General features: G+C 42.8%; 1 protein-coding gene across 1 annotated transcript; it reads right to left on the bottom strand.

Moving 5' to 3' along the window:
- Positions 1–2,053: 2,053 nt before the first annotated feature.
- On the bottom strand, positions 2,054–8,720 carry LOC138946722 (uncharacterized). Its single transcript, XM_070318126.1, has 5 exons — positions 7,687–8,720; positions 5,209–7,395; positions 4,875–5,003; positions 4,057–4,167; positions 2,054–3,692 (listed from the first exon to the last, which is right to left on the bottom strand). Exons 1-5 carry the CDS (start codon positions 8,718–8,720, stop codon positions 3,518–3,520), a joined length of 3,636 nt encoding a protein of 1,211 aa, XP_070174227.1. The 3' UTR covers positions 2,054–3,517.
- Between the last annotated feature and the right edge of the window lie 2,307 nt (positions 8,721–11,027).

Genomic DNA, 11,027 nt, shown 5'->3' with positions numbered 1-11,027 from the left:
AGTGAAATTGGCTGTGTTCGGTCCCCACACACTTTTGTGACGTAGGCGTGACGGTTCCCATAATTCATTGTGTCGGTCCCCACTTTCTGTGTCGGACCCCACTTTCGACCTAATTTCTCTGTGACGGACCCCACAACCAGCCTATTTTGTGTCGGTCCCCACACCTTCTTGGATTTATGACTTGCCGGTTACTTGTATCATTGTATTCATTGAATCTAATTGTCTCGGAGTTATTTTTCAGCAAAAACCGGCAAGGCAGCACCTTTTGTGATACCAAGTAAGTCAGATGACATCAGTATGTGTGTGTGTGTGTGTGTGTGTGTGTGTGTGTGTGAGAGAGAGAGAGAGAGAGAGAGAGAGAGAGAGAGAGAGAGAGAGAGAGAGAGAGAGAGACTAACTTTATTAGTTTATGCCACAAATAATATATAACATTATTTATCTATGGGACGGTTCCCAGTATACCAGCAAATTATGTATTGATCCACCCACACCTTCTTGAACTGGCCTTCCCAATATCTACTCTTAGTCTTACGGCCTTGGAGATATTTTTCAGAAAAAAATGGAAATCTCTGGAAAGTTTCTGGAAAGCGTGTTGGAGTTGAGCACGATTGAAGATATGAGCGCGTTTGAAGAAGTGAGCGTGATTGAGGACACAACAGCGCCATCTACTTCAACGCCTCTCAAGATCAAAGAAAAAGGTATGCATGCTATGGCTTATATATGCCTCTACATTTATAGGGACACACAATTTATCACATTTCTGTGAAATCATGAAAAGTCGCGCTGAGCAATTGATGAAAATGCTCATCATCATCATCATCATCATCATCATCGTCGTCACCGTTTATATCTTATCATCTTACCCTGGACCTGACCCAGACGGCTCACTTTGCGCTTGCTATACTGGACCCTTGTTGTACACCTCGCGTGAATCAGGAGACCACTGCACAACCATCGTATCTCTTATGGCAGAATTAATTAGATGATGTAATAATAAAAAGACACCATACTATAATTATTGTTACTTAGTGTTTTGCGTAATGCGTAGTGTTTTGTGTTTATGTTGATAAAGTTTTCTTTTTCTTCAGATGATGTACAAGGGGTGGCAACGCCTGAAGCGGCCAAGGGAAAGCGCAAGGAAAAAAAGGCAATGCCTGGCCACCACCAATGCCACGAATGTGGAAATGTCTATAAGTTTAGATCCAGCCTTCTCCATCACGAAAAATGCCAACATGGGGCGCGAGGGGGGAAAACGTTCCAATGTGTTGAGTGCCAGTTGAAGTTTATTCGAAAGCGAGACTTAGAGAGGCATGAGAACGTTGTGCATACGAAGGTGAAGCCTCACACCTGCCAGACATGTTTGAAGACATTTGCCGACAAGAAAAATCTAACGAAATCTCGACACGCATGCCAACCAAACGAAACGTTTCCTTGCAGCCATTGTGGCAAAACGTTTCCTCTGAGAAAATATCTGGCCGATCACATGCGCTACACGCACTGTGATGCGAGCAGTAGATCATGTGCATGCAAGCACTGTTTTACGAGCTTCAAGCACAGAGAACAGCTTCGCCGACATTCGGTGAAATGCGTATTCAATGCCTAAAAAGATCTCTGTGCTTGAAGCTCCACCTCCACCTTTCTTTCCCCCCAGCTACCCGATGACTTTGTCAGGTTCTTTGGGTCGGCAAATAATGCAGGTTACATGATAAATATTTAGTTTTAGTTACTTGTGTTTTGACTTTTTGTACACAGTACAATTTCTGTTTTCAGTTTTAATTAAACAATTTGGAATTTATTTTTCAATCTTTTTGGGGTGTGTGCATTTTACATGCAAGTTCATGTTGATTTTAAATGCAAAGTTAAACAATACAGTTTTCAAGTCGTATTTGGTGAATGTGATTGAGTTCAGGTTCTTTGGGTCGGCAAATAATGCAGGTTAAATGGTAAATATTTAGTTTTAGTTACTTGTGTTTTGACTTTTTGTACACAGTACAATTTCTGTTTTCAGTTTTAATTAAACAATTTGGAATTTATTTTTCAATCTTTTTGGGGTGTGTGCATTTTACATGCAAGTTCATGTTGTTTTTAAATGCAAAGTTTTTAAGTCGTATTTGGTGAATGTGATTGAGTCTTGTATTTAGAGAGACATGCAAAGAAGCATACAACCAACAACAACAGACATCTAAAAAAATCATGTCATGTATTGAATTTCAAGGAAAACGATCCTTTCCGAAGAGCAAACTCGTGTTTTAGACATAACTAATTTTAAAATACAATATTCAACATGATTATCCACACACATACTGAAAAAAGCACGTCTGTAAAATGCAGTTTGTATTCTCATTTGAGACAACTACTTTTACCCACACACGCAACACAGAAAAGTGATCATAATTTGCATAGATGCTTGCATACGTTAAACATGTGGTATACATAACAACATCAGTACCAGCAGAATAATACCATACCATAAAATAATAACGGTCAGCATTCTGAAAGCCTGTCAAAACATTTGTGACATGAATCGGCAACAAAGCCAATACATAAAGAGACAGACACCAGAGAAGGATTTAACACCAAAAGGAGGGAGCCATTGGCACCCAAGGAAGAGAAAGGTAAGCAAATTATTCAACTACAGTTCCTTGTCCATTAGACTGTTAATTATTTGCATGTGTCCAGACAGAGAAAGAGATACACGTTAAAGTAACCATGATATACATTATAGAACAATAATTAATGTGTTCAACTCTGTAATAGTTTATACATACTAACATTTCACACATTTTTGCTTTTGACATTATTTTGGGGAAAAAAAGTGTTTTTTTCCATGTACTTTGGTGTGTTTGTTTCATGCATGTCAAAGAAGATGAGCGCGAAGCAGAAATAAAAACAAAATACAGTTAAAAGTTTCTTATTCTGACATTCTCAGGATTCTACAAAACAACACTGCTATACCTAAACTCACATAATAATTGCAATAAGAAACAGTATTTCAGGTCAAAGGTTGCAAATAAGTAATGGGACACTCATCATGTTTGGAAACCTAATCTTTAAATATTGCAATTCTTAGGATAACACAAATTGCTACGTAAAACACATTAAAAAAATGTAATGATAACGGATCAAAGGTTGCAAAAAACATTTACATAGTGTGGAATTTATCATGATTCATGTCACAACAATAAACAACACCCTAACTGCATGAAGTACAGTGCTGTCTTTTAAAAGTACTATTGAACTACTAAAAGACTCATGGGCAGCACTTAAAGTGACATGACATTTATGTTGGTGCATGTGTGCTTAAATCTTAGTATCAATAAATGTTCATTTGAACAAAACACAGAACATTTACAAATTACCAGCACATCTTTAAAGCAATACTAATACATGGACAGTTAATACATATTTTGTTTTTGAAAAACAAAAACAAATATTGAACATTTAAAGGGGTCAAAATAATGAAATTACAACAAAATTAAGTATTTACGTCACACCTCCAAACTGATAAATAGTAGAATTAGTCATTGAGCATGATTCCAAGGCGTTTGTGAGGTAAAATCTTGGTCTCATCAGTTCGATGGTGCTGCCTGACGCCCTGAGCCCCTCTGCTGGGTTCATTCGGCTTTGAGACTCCCGCAGATTTGCGCTTGCTTTTCCTTTTGGCTCGGGCAGGAAGATCAAAGTCATGATTTCTGAAAAACACGTTTTAGAATTGTTATGAAGGATTTGTTTGTTGTTTCTGCCAATCCTTAAGGGGAGGTCGGTATGGCTCAGTAGGAAACATCACGCCCGCGGACACAGGGACCCGGGTTCGAATATGACTGGGCCCTCCAAGTATGACGCCTGTATAGTGCGATGTTTGCCGCGACTTGAGTCGACCGAGATTGATCGAGATATGCGCACGTTATAAATATCCTCTCTACCTTTACCTTTATAAACACGTTAGTTGTCTTCAGACACCCCCCCCCCCCCCCCATCTTTCTCTCTTCCATCCCCAGAGCACATTTAATAAACAAACAATGGCAATGACTCAAAAACAGCTTTCAATTATATTACCTTGTCTGAATGACAGACATATCATCAGGACTGTATGTTCCGTCGAAACCATCACTTTGCCGTCTTTCATCTTGAGGCCTACACAGCTCCATTTCTGTGTTGACTGCAGCCCTGTGAGAACAACAATAATTATTCTTTTCAGTATTGCATTTATTTGTCAAAAGAAACAAGATGAGTTAGAAGACGAAGGCAATATCACTCAGATCATCAGCGTACAATTACATGTAGTTGTTTCCACCTGAGCTCTCAGATAGCTCCCCTGACAGCCTACGACAGCGGACCGATAATGGTCCATCATCGGCCCGATGCCGAATCAATGGGCCCGATATTTGGCCTTAATCGAAGAATAATTATTGTCTGGGTAATGCAAATTATTGGTTAGCACAAAAATATCGTTTTGGACCCAGTTGTGGTTTTTCTTTGGCAGTGATTTTGGTTAGTACAGGTTTAACAAACACCTGTGATGGGGCCGCAGTCAGACATAGGTTCGCCTGGGTTCAAATGCGGAAGCTAACTGCGGCAGCTCCACATACAGCGGCGCCATGTGACAGCTAGGACTTAATTGTATCGATAACGGTCAACCCGTTGACCCTGAATACTCTTGGAAGAAGAAGACCTATTCCTTCTAAAGAATAACACTGATTCATTGAGGTTTGTCATCAGGTTTTTACTGTACTGCTTTTAACTTTGTTGCAATTGGTCTTTGAGAACATACCAAATAGATCAAGTTACAGCCACTCAACTGTGCAGAGTCAGTTGTTTCCAACTGAGCTCACAGGTGTCCGGTGTCTCGGCCAATCAACTAGTGTTCAACTAACCTTGAGTGAGGGAGAGACGCGCGACTGGAATGAACAGCACTGTCTCCAACATGCTGGATGTCATCACCAGCCGGACACATCTCCATCTTTGGGTAGACTGGAGCTTTTGCGGTGTGCATGTGGAATGATCTGTAATTTTATTCAAACTCACGGCTTTAAAAAAAGTTTGCATAAATGCCTTGGGGTTTTGTGTCACTAACACACACACACACACACACACACACACACACACACACACACACACACACACACACGCACACACGCACGCAGACACACAAACACACACTATATAAACCATTCAAACATACAAGGTTAGTTATATAGGCTGGCTTACTTGTTTGCATCGGTCTGCAAAATGGAGATCTCACACGCTGTTTTGACCGCATCCGGAATATCTCTTGGGCGAATAGCCAGTCCACTCCCACCTGGGGTCATGTCAGCTAGGACCCCAAAAAAGTTTTCCGCGTCCAGCGTCGTGAGAGAACGTGTGTTGAAAGCTTTTGCAAAAGCATACATTTGGATTTTTCTCTCAACATTGGTCAGCAAAGCCTCAAACGTGACTGTGGGAACTCCGCCTACATAGCCTGCAGGTGGCGGAAAAGCAGCTGGATCATACCGACCAAGAAGCCAGTTTCTCATTGACAGCCGCCACTCAAGACGCTGATCAGCTTCAATCCCTCCTTCGTCGTCAGCTCGGTACCACAGCCTGATCATACGGCAGAAGTCAGCTTCCTGCAGATGGCCATTCTTGCGCATCTCAAGCTGCACAGGTTCACTGAAAGTGAGTTGCGCAAAGGAGTTTCGCTGCCGATCGATCAAATCGTCCACATGCGCTAAAGTCAGCCCCGTCTGGTTGCTTCTGCATTCAGTGGCCACCTTAACCCACGCCTCCCTGTGGATTTTGGATTCCACAATACCGGTTTTGCACACCTTTGTGCGCAAATTTGTCAGGATGTGGTGAGAATCAATTATGCCCAGAAGTGGTTTCTGTTGTTCAGACCTGGTTTCTGGATATGAAAACCACTTCAACGGTTGATTGTTGACCATGCTGGTGGAGGAAAATGGAAAGGACATCCTCCACTGCCTTTCCTTATCCGGGTATTCTATCTCAGCGTACAGTGCGCAGAGCAGGTCTTTTGGCAAAGTTCTGGCTGTTTTCAAGGCAAGATCTCTCAGATTTGGACATTTCTTTGATCGCATTCTGGAGGTCGAGGTCTCGGGCATTCCAATGAAATTGGGAATGAGCAGCCTGTGTATGTGTTCTAGCAGGACTTGTTTTGGAGATGCCAAAAGAACGTGTTTTGTTTCTTGCGGAAACAGGTACTTCATTGTCTTGAGGGTTACTTTCAGTTCTGGGAGAGACAATTTATCTCCAGAATGAAGTGAATCTCTGAGTTCTTTCGTGTCCACTCTCTTCCATTTTTCTTGGTGTTGGTTTTTGACTTGATTGTCAGACTGCAGAGCAGACAGGATGATCTGAAGAGAACCCTCATCCAATTCGACTGTAGGTCTCATAACATCTTGTCCTTCCTGTTGCCGGTCATCGCTTGAGCAGTCTTGGGCTGTGTCTTCATCTGGACAAGTGTCTCTTGACTTTGTTGTTATCAAGTCTTTGACGACAGTTAGGATCTCTTGGTAAGTACAGTCATCGACCTTATCTCCCAGGTTTTCAGGCAACAGGCTGATTGCATTCCCCGTGCAGTCATTCTCTTCTTCAGGTTTCGTATCAGAATGTTTTTTGGTCCTCTTTCCAGACATCAGCCTCAGATGTCGTCTTTTGATTGCAACATCGGCCATGGATACAACGCGTACACCTGTTTGTGCCTCACCAGACCTGAGCTGCAAATCATTGAAGTATTTTAGAAGGGTTTGCTTGGGAATTTTCTTGATCTCCTCATAGTAGGCCTTCTGGTGCTGAAGTGCTGTCAAGGGTTTACCAGCCATGTCACTTGTGACCAGTTTTATGAACTGCCCATCACAGCAAAATGAGACGACTTCCAAGTGATTTTCCTCTGCTGACACTAACACCCTCTGCAGCATTCTCCGAACAGTAGCTGTGTCCAAGCTTGGACCCTGAAGGCCATAAGCCACTGGCAATGACGGTAAGGCATGGCGATGGAGGTCTGACATCATAAACAAAAACATCTCGGTGGCCCGTTTTCTACACAGGTTGGCTGCTTCTTTCACGCACTCTTGCGCTTGGTACAAAGCTTGGGGAGTTTCTTGTTCCATCAGCGGCGGTGCGTTGTGTAAACATGGAACTTCATCTTCGTGGTTATGGAAGGTAGTGCTGCTTGGAGACTCATGTTTGCATGGCGTTGAGGTCAAGGACGGAATTTCGCCAAGAAACTCTGTGTTTTGTGCCACAAAATCTTTCAGTTGTTGTTTCAGCGCTGGGACACACTTGCTAAGTTTTGAGGGCCTCTTTGGCAACTCATCACCGTAAAGACGCTCAAGTTCTTCCCAAATCCGCTTCCAGAGAGGCTCAGAATACTGCACTTTGAAGAAGGTTGTGCTTTCACTTGTGTATGACAGAAACAACAAACTAGTACACTGAAGTGCCGTCATCTCGCACAGGAGTTGCACTACATAATAATAAGGAACCTGGTAGTGGACTTGGGGCACAAAGCTCTTTTGTGTGTACGGACATTTGATCTCTAAGCCAAGGCATGCTGTTTCGTGCGCGTCTGTTCTCCCAGAACCATCAGGACTCACGACCAGGAAGTTTTTGTCATTTCTCTCTAATACAATGCATCCTTCTTCAATGTATCGCAAATGGGGATAGAAAGCCGGAAATATTTTCCCAACCAACGTTGCTACTGCATTCAGTTCGTTTCTTTGACCATGTTCAAGCTGCTTTTTCAGCAGGTCTGAGAACACTGGTGGTTCTTTCTTCAAGAACTTCTCGTCATAGTAGGCCACCTGATCTTTGAACGAGTTCAACCCCAGCGACCGATGTGCGCTGCTGCCCGTGACGTGTCCTGTGGATCTGAGATTGTGCCATTCTTCAGTTCTTTGCTGTAGAACATATCTTGTTATGCCTGCACCCCCTGTGATCTTTTCCTGCGCACCATCCCCTACGCAAACGTAGTTTCTCTGATGCTGGAGGTCAAGAGGTCGTTCACCCAGACAGTACAGCTGGTCAGCGTCTTGTAGCTTGGCTGAAATCTGACAAAGCTTGTCTGTTGTATCAAGACATGCCTTCACTGTGGCAGCAATTTCGAATAAGGATGACTGGAGGCTACTAATGACGAAGACGTATTTGGAGGTTCTCCAATCAGGATGGCCAAGACTTTTGAATTTGATGACCCCTTGTTCCTTGAGACATGCCATTTCTCTGAGTTCCCTGATACGTGTGCTCACCACTTGCACTGCATTCTGAACTTCTTTGTAGGTTAGTGTGCCACGTTCGCATTTCTGTGCCATTTCGTTTAGAAGATCTGATTCCTTGGCCTTTCTCTGATTTAGCTCAGAAAGCGTGGGGCGGGTTTCGCAGCCGAAAAGATCGACATCACCCTGCTGGTGAGTCAGTGATCCATTTATCTTCTTTGAGTCAAAACTTATTTTCACCTGTTTTGCATGGATACTGACGGTCTCCACGCACTCCTGGATCACACCAGGCTTCAGCTCTGTTTTAATTACAGATGCTGTCTCAAGATATTTTGCTGAGGGTACCGCAAAGTTAATCTTGGCGTCTTGGGGCAACAGCTTGCTATCCACTGCTGTTCCCTCAAGTAGCTGACCATGATGCTTGGGTCCACCCATGAAACGGATGAATTTACCATGGAACAATTTGTAGCCAGTGCGCCACCACAACTTCACGTCGGGGCTGTACCGCATGGACATCGCTGAGCCACTTGCATAAAAACGGACAACATCCATAAATAGCTTGAACGCTATATTGTCCAAAGGAAATGAATCGGACGCAACCAACTCGTGAAACTGAACCCATGTTTGCAATTGGCCACTATCCTCTAATTTCCTAACCACTTCTGGTAGAAGATCGCTTAACTGCTCTTGTGCAGTTTTTCCTGTGGCACTACAAGACGGGCGTTCATATTCATCGGGCACCGAAGAGTCACTCTCTGGAAGAACAACAATTTTTTTCTTCTGATTGTCGCCAACAATTCTGTTTCCGCCTTTAACCAGATCTGCTGGAACCACTTCAAAGTCTTGTGTCACATAGGAATTCTTCCCAGTTGTTGCACTTAGAGTCAAAACTCGAATCTTCAACCTTAGTGACGAGTGTTTGTCAACGTTATGAGATATAATATCATTAAAGTTCACAAATTCTTCTCCACAGTTGTAGCATCGATAATCCATTTGAACCTCTGAAACCCAAGAAGATTTTCCTTTGTTTATAACCAATGTAAGATTATTAAAAAAATATTTGAATAGAAGCATTGGCCATTGTTGTGATACTTTGATACAGTCTGTTCAACTTGCAGCAATTTGGCACATTTTTAAAATAAAAGATCCACCTGTCGTATGTGAGATTCAGTTTTCAGAGCAAAATGATGCCCAGGGACTTCTAGTGGTGACTGAAAAAAAAAAGAGTACTTGCCTATGTCAAGTATGTGTCTTTATCCACGCTTGTTGTAAGAGGCAACTTTTCCCAGCTCCTTGTGTTCATGACTGCTTTCTCTTAAAATTAATTACTTTATGACAGTCAGAATACAATGGAACAAGGCTACATAAACCCTGACAGCCTACGACAACGGCCCGACTAAGGCTCAACACCGCGCCAATAAATTCAGCATTGGGCCAATGTTGGGCCATGATTGCTCCGTTTTCGTAGGCTATCAGGGTCAAAGATACATATTGGTAAACTAGTAAAATACATGTTCAGCATCATCAGCAATACCACAAAAGGATTAAAAAAAATCCTATTAGCTGTATGTCAGCGGCACAATGCAACCAGAACCAGCGTTTATGTGGAGTGATCGGGTGCTGGTCACTACCGCGAGCGTCACTACCGCGAGTACCACTACCGCGTCTCACACTAAAGTTGTGTTTCCGTACCCGCGACAGCGTTTTTCCAGCGGCGCGACGAAAATCAAGCACATAGAAAATGACCAGGAGTGTTTCCACACGCGCGACGCGTTAGCGGCGCGACAAGCGGCAAGCGACGCGATTTTTTTGAAAGGGTCCTGGAGCGATTTTTTCGCGTTGTCGCGCGGCAACGCGGGAGTTTACAGATTTTACCGCATGTTTAAAACGCAAGTACGGAAACACGTCACGCGTTTGTGCGCGTTTTCTTTTGTCGCTGCCGCTGTCGCGGGTACGGAAACAGAACTTACCGCGAGTACGACACTACCGCGAGTACGACACTACCGCGAGTATAACATTACCGCGTGTCATTTTATGACTTCCATGGCTGAAGGCAAAGGTTGAAATGTTTCCTTGAAATATGTATAAGTTACAGCTCCGTCCATCCATGGTATCGCCTGATATTTTGTCGAGACTGGGTCAATGAATATGATGACGTCACTCGAGGCTCTGCCGAGAGTGACGTCATTATATTCTTTCACCCGTCGAGACAAAATATCACGCGATACCATGCATGGACGGAACTGTAACGTATATATGGCATGACCAAAGTAAAGAGAATTTGTCACGGGATGTGGCAACAAATCATTGGAAATTCACCATGGGCAATCAACCCAAGCCTAGAAGTTGTAGAACTATATTTTGTTTCAGTCTTGGCAAGGCCAGTTTTGTCCAGTTCCGAAAAAGACATCATGAATTCATTCACCCTGCCGAGACGAAAAAAACAATTCCATGGATGAAAACGTATAAGTTTATATCCCGTGACGCATCAAAGCTAAATTTTGTTTTGAAATGTCATTACAACGTACAGATAACTTATAACGACATAATCGCCTTCACAAGACAGGAAAAACGCACACTTTGTTTTTCGTCTGCTACAAATCTAGTCTTGTTGGTTGACGGAGAGACTAAAGCTTCAATCGTACCTTCATCAACAGGAATAAATGCTCAATCCGCTGTCAGTTCGCAACTGAACCTTGTTTTTTTTCTTTAACTTTTGGGTTAACATTGAAACGGCAATCCAAAAGAGTGTTTCAGCTGTTTCAAGACACAGGCTTAGCTCCTTCTTTTGAGTTGCTTTTCAGTCTAAAATGACACCGGAAG

This window comes from Littorina saxatilis, linkage group LG14 (assembly GCF_037325665.1).
Source record: "Littorina saxatilis isolate snail1 linkage group LG14, US_GU_Lsax_2.0, whole genome shotgun sequence".
NCBI classification, from domain to species: Eukaryota; Metazoa; Mollusca; class Gastropoda; order Littorinimorpha; family Littorinidae; genus Littorina; species Littorina saxatilis.
The sequence above is the reverse complement of the archived record's forward strand: the minus strand, read 5'-3'. Positions and strand labels throughout refer to the sequence as shown.